We start from the raw sequence: 19,718 nt of genomic DNA, 5'->3' as shown, positions 1-19,718 counted from the left end.
CTGCTTTGAACTGCGCCCTTCTCAACTTTAGAGGCGGGTATTAGAAAATTAACATGGAAAAGGATATAGAATCTTAATTTGAGTACTGGAGGAAACGGGGCATCTAATCCAACCCCCTCATTGTTCAACTGAGGGAAACATTGTTAAAAGATTAAAAGGCTTGCTCAAGGTCATAGATTGCTATGAATGTCAGCAAAGGAATTTGTACCAAAAGCCATTTATTTTCTTTTGCCATAATCTTGTTTGCATTGTATTACTAACATTAGGACTGGGCTTGAGGTATAAGGACTGTTTAAAAAAAAAAGAAACGGATAGACAATTTTTAAAAGCTTATTCTCTGCCCTGTGACACTGATAACCCATTATGGACAAGATAGGCAGACAAGTACAAATGGTGGTTTACAGGGTTAAGTACGGAAATAAATGAATATGCAGTCTCACTATGAGCATGTGTGCAAGAAAAGGTTCCAAAATATAATGGCTATCATAAGTGAAAAGGTGTCTTGGAGTGAGACAGATACAAAAAGTGATAGGTGACAAGCAGGCTAATTATAGCTAAGAGAAAAAAATTTGAAAGATTGAGTTATAAGAGAAAAAGCTGGGATGAGTAATGGAAGCTTTAAGAAGTCTTTAAAGATCTTGATGGCCATGTTTTATGAGGACCTAGTAGAGCATTTTTAAAAGCTTAATGATAGAGTTAAATTGTCCTAGCGGATAGATAACCTTTAGTAGTATTTGTGTTAGCTGGGCAGAGGAGGATGTGTATGTAGAAGTCAGCGAGAGACCTGGTACACTAGCAGAGACGGTGATCGGGAAAATATTCAACGAGAGAAAAAAAGTGATTTGAGAGGTAAGGAGTGATTGTTTTATATTCTCCTGCGTATCTATCTGAAAGGACATTTTTAGCTTTTTGTGAAGCTGCTTTTTAAAGTTGAGCATCTTGAGTGATCTCAGGGCTGGCAATAGAACCAGTGCTGCTCATCTTTTGTGTCATTTCTGTGTTCCTTAGTGCAACCTAGTGTAAAATCTCTTCATAAGATTTTATAAGATAAGGTTATCTTACTGTTTTTATTCTTTTACATTAATGGTTCTCAAAGTATGATCCTCTAAACAGCAATATCAGCAGCACTTGGGAATTTGTGAGAAATGCTAATTCTTGGGTCCCATCTGAGACCTACTGAATGGGAGTTTCTGGCAGTGGGGCCCTAGCCATCTGTGTTTCAACAAACCTTCCATGTGATTCTGACAGAAGCTTTAGATACTTAAGTTTGAGAACTAGTGATCTATAGAAATAACATTCCTTATATGCCCTAAATTATTCTTCCATTTTTGCCATGTCTGGTTCCAGTCCCAGTTGGGACCAAGTGTCCCTATTTTGAGGGATTCTCTTGAGCTGGTGCAGGTTTGGGATCAATAGCTCCTTATCACAGGCACTAATGGCAAAGTCACCGGTTGGTGGGGGGGTGGTAAAAGGGCCACAATACTGAAAGATCTGCAACAGTTTCATTCATACCATTTCTTAGACCCTGGAGGAGTAGAACGGAGAGAGACGTAAAAGGTGGCTCCAATTAAGAGTGTTCGCTTAACTTAAACGACAGTCCCTTGGTGACCACTCTGTGGAGTTGGGGCCATTGAGGTTTTTCTTTCCTCATTTCTTTCTTTCCTGGCTCTAGCTGCGTCCTATACAGATAGCTCTGATGATGAGGTTTCCCCCCGAGAAAAGCAGCAAACCAACTCCAAGGGCAGCAGCAATTTCTGTGTGAAGAACATCAAGCAGGCAGAATTTGGACGCCGGGAGATTGAGATTGCAGAGCAAGGTAAAGAAAGGGAGTGGGTAGGGGACCAGAAGCAGCCCACTTGCTAGTCATCAGGATGCACAAACAACTTAAGGCTTGAAAGCTAACTTGAAAGTCTCCTGGGAAACTCCAGTATCCTGGACTTTTATATAAACAAATCTATCTGTATGGAGCTTGAGCCTCAAGATTCTTGTTCTTGTTCTCCCTGCTGCTTCCTGTTCTCAGCGTGTGGTAATTACACAGAGTAGTTTCTCTTTTCCTCCCGCATGATACCATATTCAAAGATCTGCTTGCAGAGTCAGCAGGTCCTGGATCAGTACATGGTGGTTCGTTCTGCGGGATCCTACCATAGCTGCCAATCTCAGGGACCCAGATTTCCCAGAAGCAGCAAATGTGGGTGGGTTTTCAGCTAAGGATGTGGTGACTTCGGGTCTCTTTTGGTCTTTGATCCTGAGCACCCTCTGCTGGAGCAAGAGTAAAAATGACTGACAATCAGTTAAATCTTGGTTTCTCTACGCTGCCTCACTCCCAATAATGTCTCTTTACTCTTGTTGTTTTCACATTGGAGGCATGTTCTATACTGGGCAGGAGTACAGAACTCAAACAAACTGATAGAATAGGATTAGACAGCGTAGAAAAACAGAAGCAAGTGGCTTCTGCTGATGTAAAGTCTTTCTTCCTGGTCTGATGATTGTAGTATATAGGAATCCATTAGCCAATGCCATAACTACTTGCCTCTTCTCCCAGATGAATGATGACACTCACCTTCCATTTCGATCACTTTTGAGAATTTGACTACATATAAGCCCTCTACATATAAGGCTGAAACAGTAGAGGAAGAGAGAAATTCCAAGTGATTAGATGACAACTCACTGCTGTTGTTCTGCAGTTGAAGCTGCCAGGCATCAAATAAATATGCTTAGAGGGAATTCCCTGGCAATCCAGTGGTTAGGACTCCATGCTCTCCCTGCCAAGGTCCCGGGTTCAATCCCTGGTCGGGGAGCTAAAATCCCACAAGCCACGTGGCACGGCCAAAAAAAAAAAAAAAAAAAAATGTGCTTAGAGTTTTTTCTTCCTTACCTCACCATATCTCAACAGATCCAGACCAGTCCTAGATGTCGCTGGGGCAGGAATTAATGATATTGCTAGTGCAGACCTAGCTCAAATACTCTGTTCTTTCACAGACATGTCTGCTCTGATTTCACTCAGGAAACGTGCTCAGGGGGAGAAGCCCTTGGCTGGTGCTAAAATAGTGGGCTGTACACATATCACAGCCCAGACAGCGGTGAGTTTGTTGGGAGAAAAGTGATGGTCTTCTGATGGGAGTGGGGGTGGGGAGGGACACTTTTTCTTTTTTTTTTTTTTTTTTTACTTGCTTTTCCTTCCCTATCTAACTTCCAAGTGCTAACTATTAAGTGGAACCTCCCAGTTACACAATAATGGGGTTTTCTACTTTGATTGTATAGATATAACCTACTTTTAACCAACCTAACTTAGGGAGATCTCGATTTGCAAAAATATGATTGTTATAAATATGTTATTAAGACTTTTGGGACCATTTTTGGGGGGTAAAGTTAGAGTCCAGTATACTAACTAGTGGATTACACACCCTTTTGTAACTTCCCAGTGTAGCACCTGTTGCTGCTGAGTTGCTGGGCATTGTTCTCTTAATTACCACTCAAGTCTGGCCCTCCTCCTTCTCACTCTGTCTTCCTATACATCTATATAGGTGTTGATTGAGACACTCTGTGCCCTGGGGGCTCAGTGCCGCTGGTCTGCCTGCAACATCTACTCCACTCAAAATGAAGTGGCTGCAGCACTGGCTGAGGCTGGTAAGTTCAGCTTTTTTCACCGACTTTGCTGCAAAATAATTATCTAAACATAATGTTTACATATCAGAATTATCTTTACAATGTCATGTATGTCTAGGTGCTATAAAATGTGGAGGGTAATAAAAGTGTCAACAGGAAGGAAATGGAGAATAAAGGTCCATATGCATAATGGAATATTGTATAGTCATTTAAAATGATCTTCGTAAAGAATCTAATATATGGGGAAATGCCCAATTCTAATGTTAAATGAATGAGAAAGAACTTTAAACTATGTGAGCTGTGTGAGTATGAGCTCAGCTGGTCTCCTTTCACAAAAGTCTCCTCACTTTGGAGAGAACACAAGTAAGAAGTACCATCTATTTGATAGTTCATTAGATAATTTGGTATTCAATATTGCATTGAAAATATATGAACTACTTACGAGTTCAATTAAACATAAAGTAATTTTTATTGTTAAAATGTTCAAAGGAAAATCACTCTGAAGTTTCTTTAAGGTTCTCCCATCTTCCTATGATCCTCAGAAAGCAACTGCATAGTACTTTTGTTTTTCTTGTTTACTCTTTCCTGATGTTTATTGCAGAAAATTTAAGAAGTTCGCCAAAAAACCTTAAAATCCTGCTACACAGAGATAATATTTGACATATTTTTCCATTTTTCTGTTCACTTTTTACAGAGATGAAATAAGTCTCGGTATATATACAATTTTATAACGTGAATATAACATTTTCAGAAGTAGTTTCCATGTCACTGAAAACTTCGACAGCATCATTTATAATAGTCATATGGCCGTGTGATTTTACTTCACTGTTTTCCTAATGTTGAACATTTAGGTTGTTTCAAGATATTTGCTAATATAAATAATGCTGTAGTGAACAGCTTTGTTTTGATTCCCACTTCATTTTATCTCCTTAGAAGAAAGCTCCACGTATAAAATTGACCAAAGAGAATAGCATTTTAAGGTTCTAAAATACTTTCAAAAACAAAAATCCCTTATATTCTTAACTAATTTCTGAACTAAAGATGCTCTTTTGACTTCTTGCCCTCCGTAAGTTGTTTCCTTTCCAGCGTAATTTCTTTAGCCTTTTTCTCTTCACCTGGATCTCAGAGAGGGATGTTGGTATAGGACACTCCCCCAAAGAGGAATGAGCTGATTTGTTTCCATCTCTACAGGAGTTGCAGTGTTTGCTTGGAAGGGCGAGTCAGAAGATGACTTCTGGTGGTGTATTGATCGCTGTGTGAACATGGATGGGTGGCAAGCCAACATGGTAATAATGCATATTCATCCTACACTTTTGACAATGGATTTCTTTCCTTTTTTCCCTCAAAGCATGGTTCCCTAAATATGTTTCGGATGTTTGGTCTTAATGCACTTACTTTGTTGCCAAAATGGTTAGCTTGATACCTATTCAGGATGGGTCTGAGTACTGAATGGAAAGGCGGGGGAAGGGTAAGACCAACTGAACACATGTGGCTCATACACAGCAGAATGAAATAGAAGAAAATGATATGGTACCTCTTTGGAGTAAAATTCTGGTTTCTTTCCTTCCTGCCCCAGCTCTCCTTTTACGTTCCAAGGGGCTTTATATCAGGGCTCTAGACTAAAAAAATGAGTCTGTGATTAGCCTACTACTCTTCACCATAGCCTAGAACAAACTTAGGAATCCTTTTAACCATTTTACACCAACAAATTTGACTGTGTTTCCACTGTCTAAACCTGCTCTAAGGAGCTCTGAGGAGTGCTCTCCAAAACATACAGGGCTCTCTTACTAGTGCAGAAAGTGGGTTCAAAGTTCCCCCCAGCTCTAGCAGCCTGAATGCCCATAGAAGTCTTCTGGCTGTTCTATAGATCCTGGATGATGGGGGAGACTTAACCCACTGGGTTTATAAGAAGTATCCAAACGTGTTTAAGAAGATCCGAGGCATTGTGGAAGAGAGCGTGACTGGTGTTCACAGGTAACAGATTCTGGAGTAGCTGCCCCTTGTGTCCTTGCCTCAGCAGATTCTTCTGGTCTTTTAGGCTTTAGGGCTATGTTTCAGGCTTGTAACTAAATGGGAGTATCTTCATTAGATAAAACTTTTGAGTATATTTACCTTTGAAAAAAATCAAGGAGACCCTAAAAGGAAGTTATTTCAGATTCTAGTTCAGAGATTTTCTCTCCCATTTATTCCACTGTGATTCTCAGTCATTGCTGGGAGGTAGGGAGTGAATATATCTTGAAAAACTGTATTCAATTTAGGATTATAATTTTATATCTGAAATACGAAAAATATCTATTGTAAAACTATATGTTATACACATTACAAAAAATAAAACTGGGCAAAATATTATTTGCTTATTGGAGTACCTAAAAAAATATCTGAGAGAGTGTTTCTCATTTGGGGGCACCTTGCACATGCTTAAACACACACGTACACACACACACACACGGAACCATATCAGAATCATTGATAATCTTTATCAGAAGTAGGCATGGATTTTTTTTAAAGATTAAGAAAATGCTGGTCTAAGGAAATGTATCCCCTTTTATGAAAGAGAAGTAAATTTCTTCAATTGAAAGGTTTTTTTCCTTCCAAAAAAGGGTGGGGGGGAGTTGGGGAAGAGAAAATGAAAAGAAGTTAGGAGGGATAACAAGGAATTACCTTGTTTACTAATATTCTTGGGCAATAACTAAGACTGGGGAGGGCAGCACAGAGCTTTAAGAGAATTAGGCAGACTTTGCCAGCTACTGTGTTTTACCAGCTAACTTTGTTTTTGTTTTTGTGGCTTTCTTCTCCCTTTAGGCTGTATCAGCTCTCCAAAGCTGGGAAACTCTGTGTTCCAGCCATGAACGTCAACGATTCTGTTACCAAACAGAAATTTGATAACTTATACTGCTGCCGAGAATCCATTTTAGATGGGTAGGTTGAAACGTATAATTATTCAAATTTATAGGGGGTAAATTTGGGTTGGGTTATAATGTTAGTCTGATATCCCTCCAGTTTTGCCTCCTGGTCTTCCTATGGCTTTAAAAGTTTGTTAGAGGTGTTCTATCTCATACTGAGCCCAGCCAACTTCCAGTTGAAGTTCTTATGGGGCTGAGCCCATTAAATTTTCAGAGGGACTGTATTTGAGCTAGTAATGTTTGAGTTGAGGCTTGTCTGTTTCCACAGCCTGAAGAGGACCACAGATGTAATGTTTGGTGGGAAACAAGTGGTGGTGTGTGGCTATGGTGAGGTAAGTAGCTGGGCCTCAGTGTCTGCCTTTTCACAGACTTGTTAGAAATTTTGAGTGAAGGAGACTTGTGCTGTCAGTATAGAGTCACTGATGCAGGGTTTTAAATATGCTTTTAGATAAAGTGTCTCAAAATAGTAGCAAACGTCCTTTATTCAGATTTATGAATAGAAACATATAGAACGAATTGAGTTTTCAGATTTCATCACTTTGTCTTATGGTATGGAATGTTGGCATCATTTCCACCCAGTTATAACAGTAACCTTTTCATTATGAGACTTAATTCAAGTAAATATGTAGCATTTTGGTCCCACAGGTGACTTAGTGGAGTGAAGGGTAAAATCTGAAGTGGCATATAGTTGATTATCTCTAAACTAGAATAGATGACAAGAGATTTTATTTATTGTCATAAACAGTGACCCACAGAAGTTTCTGAGCTGCTAGGCTGTCCTTGAGTGAGATGCTTCTCAAGTGATAGTTATCAGGTTTTCCTGGAACAAGAAACTAGAGGTTACAGTTGCTCTTCCTTGGTCTTGTTTCCTTGATGGTGATACTTCTATTTCCTTAATCTCTTTTACTATCCCAAGCTCCAGCCCTTGCTAAAGCCCTTGAAATGTCTGCTAAATCTCTCCTCTAAGGGTCACAACATAATCAGGATCTGTTTCTCCTCTGCTTGGATTGGAGCATCTTTTCAACGACTTGCTAGATGATTGATGGTTTCAGGGAGGCTAATTCCCATCTCCCAGAGAGCCTATCTGCCTAAATATCCATGCCTGAATGGACCTGACTTCTTTCTTATGCTCTGCAGGTGGGAAAGGGCTGCTGTGCTGCTCTCAAGGCCCTTGGAGCAATTGTCTATATCACAGAAATTGACCCCATCTGTGCTCTGCAGGCCTGGTAAGAAGAGCAGTAATACCATTAGGTTCACTCCAGGGAGTTCATGTTTCTAAGAGTTTGATGATTGTATTAACCATTCCTTGGAGAAATTTCTCAAAGAAGGAGAAGGCTAAGATTGCTTTGTTCCCTGCATTGTAATCATAGGGCACTCATAGAGCTTCTTGGTATTTTCCCTTCCTGGATGGAATCTTGGGGAGTCTGAAGAGCCCAGTGTGTATAGTTTAGCACAGCTTATTACTACCATTCCAGTGAGGTAGCCCTGGATTTAACTTTAGAAAGACATTTAATTGTCTCATTTTGTGACCAGCTTCTGTCCCACTGCCTCCTTGCTTTTGCTTATAGTGTTCCTTCCTTTTCTTCCAGCATGGATGGGTTCAGGGTGGTAAAGCTAAATGAAGTCATCCGGCAAGTGGATGTCGTAATAACTTGCACAGGTAAGTGTCAGTGCTTTGGTGTACATGGAGGAGTATAAACTCTGAGGTTAAATCTTGAAACTGATCTAACTGCCTTTTATATAAAGTAGGTGAGACCTGTGTGTTCTGTTTAAAAGTCTGAGAACTAGAGTAAGCTATCAGATCCTTAACATATTTTCCAGAACAAAGAGCCTTTTTCCTTGATGGCTTTTTATCCTGCTTGATCTTAAAACCAACTAACTGAGCCTAAAGAGCTGTTTTGCAACGCACACTTCTTTCCTCACAATGTATACGTGCTCTTTAGTGCCAGCGGACCTCTCTCCCACGTTCTAACTGAAAGCCAGTCAGTACCTTTCCCCTCTAGGATCTGTTTCCCCAGCCACTCTCCTTTACTTTTAGGAAATAAGAATGTAGTGACACGGGAGCATTTGGATCGCATGAAAAACAGTTGTATCGTGTGCAATATGGGCCACTCAAACACGGAAATTGATGTGGTAAGCCTTCTCATTGATTTGTTGCTAGGCCTTTTTTTGCTTCCTTCCATTATAGCCAGTCAACTGCGCTCTCTTCCTTTCAGACCAGCCTCCGCACTCCGGAGCTGACATGGGAGCGAGTACGTTCTCAGGTGGATCATGTCATCTGGCCAGATGGCAAACGCGTCGTCCTTCTGGCAGAGGTGCACACACAGAAGGGTTCGGGCAGTACAGCACAAGCAATATGGTTAGAGCCATCTGGGGAGGGGCGGCAGGGTAAACATATTCGGCCTATGTTTCCCTGAATTCTGTCTTTGGATAGAGGTATATTTCTCAAATAGCCTGGTCTCCAAAATAGAATCGCTCAAAAATATCTACTTTTTACTAAGTAACATACTACTTCCTGACCACAGCTGATTCTTCAGTTTGTCAGACTCAGATGGACTTGCAGAAAATAAGATAAAACCTAGAGTCCTGATTTGGAACTGTAATTCTTCCTCTACTAACTGAGTCTAGAGGAGTATAAAGTCCTTTCCAGCATTTGTGTGACTTGTATGACATGACAGAGGGATAACACAACTCATACCAGGGCTCTGTTTCAACTTTTCAGGGTCGTCTGCTCAATCTGAGCTGCTCCACAGTTCCCACCTTTGTTCTGTCCATCACAGCTACAACACAGGTATGTGACAAAAGGCCGGCTTAGCCTGCACTAAGATGAGTGGAACTGGGCCTAGATCAGAGTTCCAATGAGTGTGCGCCCTCCTGTGTTCTTATCAACCTGTTTTCTTCAGGTTACAAGTTGTCAAGATTTCGGCTTTCTCAAGTGTAGAAAATAATCATTAGGCAGAGTCAGTGTTTGTGTCCCTTTGGTTGGCTGTTTTAATTTAGAATATAGTGTTTCAGCTCAGTTGTATTTAGTCTCTTCTTTTATTAGGAACTAAACAAAAGCACCAATAATCCTCCTATGATGTGTGCTGGTGTTTATTACAGTCCAAGTCCTGCGTGCTGTCACTGGTAGATCACTTAAATATTTACCCCAAGACCCTGTTAAATCTAGTTCTTTTGTTTTTGTTTTTTAATGTCCCTAAGAAGTGTTTTTGTGTTTTTTGACCCTCTTTTCCCGCCTCAGGCTTTGGCACTGATAGAACTCTATAATGCACCTGAGGGACGATACAAACAAGATGTATACTTGCTTCCTAAGAAAATGGGTGAGTGAAAACAGTAGAAACCTATGTTGATCCCCAGACTGTTGCATGGTTTGATAAAATGAATATCATGAAAAGCATTGGATTTAGAGTCAGGATTCTAATCCCTGTTCTAGCACTTAGTGGTTTTTGGACCTCGGGACAAGTTCTAATCTCCATGAGCCTCAGTTTCTTTATCAGTAAAGTGAGAATAATACTAAGTATATTGAAAAATTGTAGTAAGAATTACAGCTAATGAGTAAAGGTGCTTTAGCACAATGGTTTAGGGTAGATGCTCTTATCCTGAGTAGCTTTATGAAGTTTAGTAAACTTACTACCACTGATTACAGCCTGGGACCAAAATGGGAGAAACAGAAACAAATACAGTTTTTATTGTCCATCTTCTATGAGATACACGAACAATCTTCTGTCATTCCAGAGGTCAACTGTGTTGTGTTCACATGACATAATGCATCATCTTTAGTTCTTTACCTTTCTGAATATGGTGCCAAAACCTCCCCTCTCATTGGTCAGCCCAAACCCCTGTCCTCTTAAAGCTAAAAACCTTCTTGCTGTTGTCCCCTTCAACAGCTTACCTCAGCTTACCTTTGGGTTTTGGCTTTTGGTTTTTAATTCATAGTCATAAAGGTAAAAGCCCAGGAAGCTTATCTATGGAAAACTAATACATTTGTGCCAGCTGCCTTAGAAATCCATGATCCTAAGATTTGAGGCCTTATGGATCTTATCGTAAGTAAATGTTGATGACTTAACTCTTTTGACCTTACTGGTGTCCAATTTGATTCATAATTTGACTATGATCCAGCTAAGGAAGTTGCTGCAGGAAAGTGAGAATAGTACATGGTATGTTGGCCATTGAGGTGAACCCAAAAGCTTTGCCAGAGAAGAATGGGGAGGAACAAGTCGGCCCATTTTGTCCCGCTGGCAAATGGCTTCCTAAATGCACTCTGGATTACTGAGAGAAATACCTTAAAGGCAACTTGGAGGGGTTTTTTAAAATTAAGCAAATATTCCGAGTTTGATTCTTTCACAGTTATTCCAAGCCTTGTCTTCTCTCTCAAAGAAGCTTCAGATGAAAATAGGGGGAAGTTATGCCCTGAGAGGCATATTTGAAATGGAGTCTGCCCCCCTGCCGCTTTGTTCTTCCTAGATGAGTATGTTGCCAGCTTGCACCTGCCATCATTTGATGCCCACCTGACAGAGCTGACAGATGACCAAGCAAAATATCTGGGACTCAACAAAAATGGGCCATTCAAACCCAATTATTACAGGTAACTTGGGGGAAAGTAAATGAAAAGCTCTTCTCCCCAGTATTAAGCCATGCAGGCTAGCCGGCTTTCTTAAATAGTGTTATAGCTAATTTTGAAGAGTACAAGAACTCTGCCCCACACTAACAAGGTAAACAGAGAAATTGTATATCTAGTAGTAGATGTAAAGAAGTCAGCATTTTCTAAGATTTTGGAGCTTGAGCCTCACCCCCAGAGATTCTAATAGAGTTAGTCTAGAATGGGGCCCCGGCTTATTATGTAAGACTTCTTCAGATTATTCTAATGTATTGTCAGGGTTGAAAACCACTGATGTATAGTATTAGGGAGCAGGAGATACAGCTAGAGATGGCATTGCTGGAAATCCTTTGGAAGCGCAGCGAGGAGCAATCCCTGGGGAATTACTGCAGGCATCCCTGGCCTGGGCAGGGAAGGACCCTGGAGAGTGTTCTCTGTTTTGGATTCTTTTCTTGGAACTCTCATGTGGAAGGCACAAGTACTAAACAGTCAATCTCTTTCTTTACAGATACTAATGGACCGTATTACCAAGGACCAGCCCACATGAACCACACAACTCTAAAAGAAATATTTTTTAAGAAAACTTTTATTTTCTTCTTAATCCTTTCCTCTTGATTTTTTTTCCTATAATTTCTTCCTTGTTTTTTTGTCTCATTATCCAAGTTCTGCAGACCACACAGGAACTTGCTTCATGGCTCTTTAGATGAAACTGAGATTGAAGGTTTCTCACCCTAGTCACTAAAGAAGGATTTTACTCTCCCAGCCCAGAAAGGTGATTCTTTCTTTACCATTTCTGGGGACTTTATAGTCTTAATTGGGTACCTTATTAACAGGAAATGCTAAGGTACCTTCTATGTGGAACAACCTGCAATGTCTAAATTGCCTTAAAAGAGCCCATTTCTTAGCTGCTGAAATCAGTGCTCTTTCACTTCTTCAGAGGAGCAGGGATGGTACCTACCAGGCAGGTAGGTTATATATAGGTGGTGCATGTTAATTTCCCCTAGGTGTTCCAAGCCCTGTTTCCTGTGTAAAGGTGGTATGTTTGGTTCAGAGATGTGTACTAGTGAGTGTCGCTTGTTAAGATCTGGTAGGCCCACTTGGATTTAGTACAGCCCGTCCTCCACTCCCACCAGACCCTCTCATTTTCCAGGTTTTTATCCAGACTGTACTCTATTAAGTTGAATTTTGTCCCCTAGCATTTATTTCTGGGTTTTTCTGTTTGTTTTTGTTTTGTTTGTTTTTTGGGTTTTGTTTTTTTGTTTTGTTTTTTTAAGTAAGAAAAATGTTTAGTCTTAATACTGAGGAGCTGCTTGAGTGGTTAGTTGTTAATCAGTTTATCTTTTGAACCTTTGGAGCTAAAAGTGCAGAGTTGAGTCTAGAGAAATGCAGATCTCAAACTCTGATAATCCCTCTGTTTCTAGCCCATAGGTTATAGCATCACTGAACTGGGGCCATAACAGTAAATTTTATCAGCTCTGCCCCATCAGCTTGTGCTGAAAGCAAATTTCTTGAGCCATTACTCAGTATACAGCACTGAGCTCTGTCTTCAGGATTTATCCTTTAAGAGCAAGTTTCTAATCAGCTGTGCTTCTGCAATTTAAAATACTTAAAGGGAGGTAGATGTGGATGGGAGGAGGAATGATAAATTGGGTCAGGGTGAGGGAAATTAGCTCTGTATAACTTGTCTGGGACTTTAGGACCCATGTAACTTTAGTTTTACAGAAGCAGTACCACTTGATGGACGCATGTCACAGAAAGTTTATGAACTAAGACCTTAAAGGGCAGTTTGTGCATAGAGAGTAATCAGTGTGTCCTGGCTCACACTCTGAAAGAATCCTCAGATAAGAGAGATGTATTCCCATGCCATGCACCCTGCTTACCAGCATTTCTGCATGGTCAGGTGAGCCTTATGCTCATGAGCTTTAAGTGTATAATTATCCAGGATTCTAAATTCTCAACTTGTTCTAGCTGGTGATCCTTCAAAGTTGGGTCAGGCAGTAGTGCTAGATACTAGATATTTTCATTTCCCTATTGCCATTGATCAGAGAAGACAAACATTAATTAAAAAGAGAAATATAAGAAGGAAAGCTTTCACTCTGTGACTTCCTAGCAGGGGTCAGTGATCTTGCCAAAACGTTTTTCCCTCTCCTGTTTCTCCGTAACCAGCCCATTCCCACTCCTTGCCAGTGTGACCATGCTTTCTTCTCTGTAGATGCTAATGGTTCAGGCCCTTTTTCCCGAGGCGTTTAACCAGCCAATCAGAACAGCACATCCTTTAGGGGAGGTAACCTGGCCAACAGTGGTATCCATCGTGTGAGTTCTGCTGGAGGGAAGGGGCCCAGGTCCTGCTGCCCTCTGGCCTGCCCCTGCTCCCATATCTATTACTGTGTCCATAGGAATACTAGATAAGGGCTCCGTCTCTGTCAAGCCATGTAACAAAGGACACTGTGGGAAGATGTCTGGCGTCAGAGGGAGCGTGTAGAGAGCAACTTGGGAGGAACAAGTTTATTTTGTATTGAATGATTTTTAATGAATGCAATATTAATCCTTGCAGATGAGCAATAATCATTAAAATCAATTAAAATGATAAGACCTTATTGGAATCCTGTGTCATTCCTGGTTGAACAGCAAAACTTTCATTAGAACCTGTTTTCTAAGAAGGGACAAGTCAGGGGTCAGTTAGCAGTATCTAAGAGAGATTTGTTTAGGACCTAATATGTAGAAGAACAGGCTGGATGCGGAGTTCTTCAGTAATATCTTAAAATTTTGTATGCCTGCTCTGTGCTGAGCATTGGGCCTGGACACTTTCATTCTGACTTCCCTCCAGGAGCAGACTTGCTGCCTAAAATTCAGGGCTCCTCACTTACACAGTCCCCTTATAAGACCCTGTACCTAATTCTTTTCCTTAAAAAATGCCTCCAAAGTTATGTAAGCTTCAGCCCCCCCATACCTGTACCCATCTCTGAAGTTGTCTCCATGTGTTCTGATTTAACAATGTATCTGTTAATATTGTTCAGAAGTAATACCGTTTCTATTTTGTTAAATTGGTCCCAAACAATGTTGATGTTTTCAGTGCAATTCTGTGAGGTTTTATCCATGCACATAAATCCAAATTTAAGACAAACTTCACATTGCCTAATCAGAGATTTAACCTTTTTTTTTTAACTGTTTCCTGAATCTGATAACTTTATAGTTATAAAAAGTTAATCTCTTATGATGGGGAAATATCTTGAAGTTAAATATTTGAATATAAAGAATTTAAAAGAACTGTTGACCCTATAGTTTTATAAATTTTTCAAGGTGTTTTTTATTGCCTACCATGTGCTAGGATCTGTTTTAGGTATTTGGGATACATCAGTGAAAACCAAGATCTCTTCCTTTGTGGAATTACATAAAACCTCAACAAGACTCAGCCTTCCCCTTCCCCTTTTTCCTTTACCCACAATTCCACCATTAGATGGGGAAGGCATCCACATGGGTTCCCAGCCTGGTGTGTGTGGGTAGGAGCTGGGGGTGTGGCCTAGTGCTGGAAGTCATCCTACACTTGGGATGGGGAGGGCATCCACGCAGGGGAGGGATGGCAATGGTGGATTGGGTAGGAACAGGAAACTTGATTAAATAAGCAGAAATATTAAGGATAATGGAAGCCAGCTTTCTCATTTTTAGAGGAGATGTTACACATCAGAAATGGAAAAGACTAGAATAAACTCTGGTATTGGGTTTGAATATAAGGGGTGTTGGGTTGGTGTGAACTCATGAATTTCAACATAAAGAAATACAGGGGAGCACTATCTACTAAGTGAGCCGTGGAGCAGCAGTTCCCCTCTTCCTCCAGTGCAGTGCATACACCTAGCATCCAGATTCAGGCACTACATTCTCCACTTAAAGGAGCCAGGAGTCTTTGGAGAAATGGCTGATTCCATGGCTGGGCAGGAAAAGTACAAGATGAGCAAGAAAGCAAGGAAGTACTCAAATAATTGCATGTCACAAGGACACAGAAACCAGCCTTAAGGGACTTACTGGGCAAATCTGGAACAATCTGAGCGTCCAAATAATGGCTTATAAATCAATGAATAAAAGAAAACTATGAGTCTATACTGATATGAATGAATGAATAGTTTAATGAAGAATGGGATATGTAAGTAATTTCAAAGTACCTCTCCATAAAATATTTTTTAAGTACAATGGGAAAAAGAGGAGTTTTAAAATGGAGAAGCCTGTCAGAGTTCACCTTAAGTGAACAAAATGGGAGAAATCTAAGTCTTCCACCACTTGATAGGATGCACTGAGAAGAATACAGCATCCCTTCTGTGATATTTCTGCCAAAGATGCAAAACCTGAATGTAATCATGAGGAAGTATAAGATAAATCCAAATTGAAAATTGTTATTTTACAAAATAACAGGCCGATAATCTTCAAAAGTGCCAAGGCTACCAAGGTCAAAGAACAAAGAACTGAAGACATACATTAACTGAACGAACTGAAGTGGATCATTTTGCTATCAAGAACGTTATTAGAACAGTTGGTGAAACTAGTCTGAGGACTATGTGGTAGTAACGTCATTGTTAATTTCCTGATGAAGTATTGGGGTGATGGGTCATCAGGTCAACGACTCTCAGATGGGTTAGGAGAAGATTATAATGTACTAACGTTTTTGTAAGTTTGATTATTGCAAAGATTTTAAAAAAAATTTAATAGTTCCAAAATCAAAAAAAAAATCAGACTTTGGCTTTATCGATTTAGAAAATGTTTTAAATCTGTTTGCTCCATTTAGGAACGTCTTAGACCAGATAGTACTAATAAAGGTATTAAGCCTTCTGGGTTAGCAAAGGAAAAGAAAGCAACAGAAAAACTATATTTTACACGCCTGCACAAAACAAAGTATTTCACTTGACAAGCTCAATGAAAGTAATACGTAGACCTGGATGGTTCAACAGGAAGGTGGGGATAAGGGGTGCGGCTCCACTCCGAAGTGCTCCCTGAACAGAATCTTACCTGCCAAATAACTTCTGAATGTGGGAAATCCCAGAGAAGTCTGAATTTTAAAAGAATGTACAATAAGAATTGACATCACTGCTTAACTGGTTGTGAAACCCTGAGTTAGAGCAGGCATCAGCAAACTATAGCCCTCCCATTGTTACCAAGTCCAAGCTCACTCTACTTGCCACATGACAGGCCAGTAAATCGAGAGAGAAGGTGTTGAGGCAAGGAATAGCGACTTTATTTGGAAATCCAGCAGACCGAGAAGATGGTGGACTAGGGTCCCCAAAAAACCATCGTATCGGGGTCTCGATGCCAGTTTCTTTTGTAGAACAGGGGGAGGAGGTGAGGAAGTAAGGTAAAAAGACCATTTATCTTGCAAAATAGGAGGGGATGGGGACTTACTGGTGGTCCAGTGGTAAAGAATCCACCTTACAGTGCAAGGGACTCGGGTTAGATCCCTGCTCAGGGAACTAAGATCCCACATGCTGCAGGGCAACTAAGCCTGTGTGCCACAACTACTGAGCTCACGTGCCTCAACTAGAGAGCCTGTGTGCCACAAACTATAGAGCCCACACGCTCTGGAGCCTGTGTGCCACAACTAGAGAGAAGCCCGCGTGCCGCAACAAAGAGCCTGCATGCCGCAACTAAGACCTGACACAGCCAAAAATAAATAAATAAATCTTTTTAAAAAAATAGGAGCGGGTGTGTTAATTTCTTCTTTTATGCAGCCATTCACAGGTGGGCAGGGTCAATGTCTCTCTATGAGCTGAACAAAAGCCTTTTAGTTTAACAGGCAGAGGGGCATCGTTCCCTGTGTCAGGCCATTATGTATGCTTACAGCTATAGACTGTAATTTGATTACAATATCAAAAGCAACAAAAAGCAAAGCTTAAAGTAAAAGAAACAGATCCAACATGGAGTCAGAATGGGCTCTTCCCTGTTACACCATGAGCCAAATCTGGCCCACTGCCTGTGTTTGCACATCTCACAAGCTAAGAATAGTTTTTACATTTTAAAATGGTTTTTAAAAATCATGACTAATATTTGTGACTTGTGAAAATTATATGAAATTTAAATTTCAGTGTCCATAAATGAAGTTTTGTACACAAGCCACCCTGATTCATTTATGTAATGTCTATGACTGCTTTCATTCCACAATGGCAGAGTTGAGTAGGTGCAACCACATGGCCCACAAAGTCCAAACTGGCCCTTAACAGAAGAAGTTTGCTGACCCCAGGCATAAAGGTTGTGTTAGGTATAAAGGGAAAGGTGTCCAAAGGCATTTGATTTGCATTCTATTAGGTAAGAAGAGGAAGTCTCAGAGGAGAAAGTGAGAAGGAAAGCATTGGAAAGTAAAGAATATCAAAGAGTATTCTAGTCTAAGTAGCACATGCTAAATCCACCTGCATCCTGGCTAGGAGTCACTCTGGGATTAGCAAACCTCAGCAAACTGATAAAGCAATTTAAAAATACTTTAGGGCTTCCCTGGTGGCGCAGTGGTTGAGAGTCCGCCTGCCGATGCAGGGGACACGGGTTCGTGCCCCGGTCTGGGAAGATCCCACATGCCGCAGAGCGGCTAGGCCCGTGAGCCATGGCTGCTGAGCCTGCGCATCCGGAGCCTGTGCTCTGCAAGGGGAGAGGCCACAACAGTGAGAGGCCCGCCTACCGCAAAAAAAAAAAAAAAAAAAAAATACTTTAAAATTTATGATTCCAATTTAGAGTCTGTAATCAATTTAGACTTAATAATCAATTTTAAGTTACAATCAATTTTTTGTATATATACAGTATTGGAAGCTCTACATTATTGGAACTTTTAATAATGGCATTTTGTTTATTTTATTTGTTTTATTGTTTTTGTTTGTTCTCCACTGCAACCACCAGATGGCGAGTTTTCTCACAATCGTTGTCACACAGGGTCTCTGGCCAACAAAGGATAATAAAATACAGGTTCACACTCCCTTCTCTGAAACTCCTGTGTTTTGAAATTGAGAACATTTCAGATTTTTAGGAAATACACAAATATACAATTTATTATGTTACACCTATTCTGGGGCTGCGGAGCAGCATTCCATAATCAAACATGTTGATATTTTTTAAGTTTATTAATACAGAGTAAGGGATAAATACAGACTAACAATAGCCTCCCGTCAGTTAGATCAGGTTTTGCTGCCAAATTAATTTGTGCCAAACTTTAGGGGAAGACTTTTTGATTTTTAGTATTCTTTTAATTTTGGAGTTGTAGATAAAGGTTTGTAGATCTAGAATAAGAATAACAGTGTTTGCTGTGTAAGTGGCTTCATTTAAAATGCTTTACATAATTAGCATACTTGAGATCACCTCACAATAACCCCATGGGATAGGTACGACCTTTATCGCCATTTTATGGATAGGGAAATTGAGACAGTGAGGTGAAGTAACTTGCCCAAGAGTATACAACTCCTAAATTGGTGGAGCTGAAATTAACCCAGGCAGTCTGGCTCCAGGGTTCATGCTTGTCTCTAGGTACTACCAATTCTAGGAAACAGCCCCAAACCAGGATTCTAGTATCAGTCATATGCTGGGCTGGTTAAAAATAGAGATTCCTAGATCCTGTCTCAGACCTACTGAAACAAACTCTCAGGGCTATAAGGAAGTCAAATATCTCTCCAGAGTCACAGTGCAGTTGATAGGTAGAGCTAGGATTTGACCTTGGTCTTTCTGGCTTCCTGTGGCCCTTCTCTGGAGTCACCGTGGGACTCCCCAAGGGTACTTTCAGGCAGTAATACCCTGGTACTCATATCTCAGCAGAAGAAACTTAGCATGGGCATGAAGACCCAAACTGCAGGTGCCATGACTTCCCTAATACTTCCTGAATGCAAGCCCTGAACACCTAAGGAACCTGCTGCATCCTAGTGCACCAGCCTCTGCTTCTCGAAGCTAGAGCCAAATTGGGGCAGAGTTACCTACTCTTGGGGCCCCAAAGATTCACTGATGAACATTTGGGCCCTTGTGCTCTGGTTGTTTTTAAGTCACGAAAGTTACCACACATTTCATTACTGATTCCTCTATTTCAGTGCTTAAACACCAAACAAAATGCCCTTCTCTTCAATGATTCTCTTGCCTTTGTATTTCTATCTGGGCAAATTACTTCCCAAGGGCCATTTAGAAGTGTTTTTTAGTCAGTGGAAGTGTGATTCGGAGCTAAAGGTCAACTGAGAAGCCTTCTCTGAGGTGCACTAGCTCTCACTGCTTGCTCTTACGCAAATTTGTCAACAGAGGTGATTGGTTTGTGTAAACTTGTTTTCAAGGAAAGACTAATTTATCTCAAGTGTAATGGTAAGATATGAGAAGGAGAAACCTCTCACACATACAATGGGGAGCAAACCAGCACTTGCGGCTTTTTCCTATCTGTGCTGTGGGTTTCCTAATGTCCAGCAAACAAGCTCTTTGCTCTTTTCTAATTTTCCTCTCAAAATCAAATGAAACAGGGACTTCCCTGCTGGTCCAGTAGCTAAGATCCACACTCCCAATACAGGACGCCCGGGTTTGATCCCTGGTCAGGGAACTAGATCCCACATGCTGCAAGTAAGAGTTCACATGCTGCAACTAAGACCTGGCACAGCCAAATAAATAAATAAATTTTAAAAATT

General features: G+C 40.6%; 1 protein-coding gene across 2 annotated transcripts in view; it reads left to right on the top strand.

Moving 5' to 3' along the window:
• AHCYL1 (adenosylhomocysteinase like 1) overlaps positions 1–13,703 on the top strand; it is a gene marked incomplete at its 3' end in the record, with an annotated part of 41,904 nt that extends 28,201 nt beyond the window's left edge. The window contains exons 3-17 of one of the 2 annotated variants that reach the window (XM_081224341.1): positions 1,673–1,816; positions 2,980–3,080; positions 3,525–3,627; positions 4,798–4,892; positions 5,474–5,580; positions 6,409–6,525; positions 6,778–6,841; positions 7,647–7,735; positions 8,099–8,169; positions 8,548–8,642; positions 8,726–8,824; positions 9,232–9,300; positions 9,751–9,829; positions 10,974–11,094; positions 11,615–13,703. In XM_081224341.1, the coding sequence (XP_081080467.1) occupies positions 1,673–1,816; positions 2,980–3,080; positions 3,525–3,627; positions 4,798–4,892; positions 5,474–5,580; positions 6,409–6,525; positions 6,778–6,841; positions 7,647–7,735; positions 8,099–8,169; positions 8,548–8,642; positions 8,726–8,824; positions 9,232–9,300; positions 9,751–9,829; positions 10,974–11,094; positions 11,615–11,621 (1,361 nt within the window). Of the gene's footprint in view, positions 1–1,672; positions 1,817–2,979; positions 3,081–3,524; positions 3,628–4,797; positions 4,893–5,473; positions 5,581–6,408; positions 6,526–6,777; positions 6,842–7,646; positions 7,736–8,098; positions 8,170–8,547; positions 8,643–8,725; positions 8,825–9,231; positions 9,301–9,750; positions 9,830–10,973; positions 11,099–11,614 lie in introns of those variants that run through there. The other variant, XM_081224342.1, reaches the window with a different exon arrangement.
• Positions 13,704–19,718: the final 6,015 nt, after the last annotated feature.

The sequence above is a fragment of the Mesoplodon bidens genome (assembly GCF_964165515.1).
Source record: "Mesoplodon bidens genome assembly, chromosome: 2".
NCBI classification, from domain to species: domain Eukaryota; kingdom Metazoa; phylum Chordata; class Mammalia; order Artiodactyla; family Ziphiidae; genus Mesoplodon; species Mesoplodon bidens.
The sequence above is the reverse complement of the archived record's forward strand: the minus strand, read 5'-3'. Positions and strand labels throughout refer to the sequence as shown.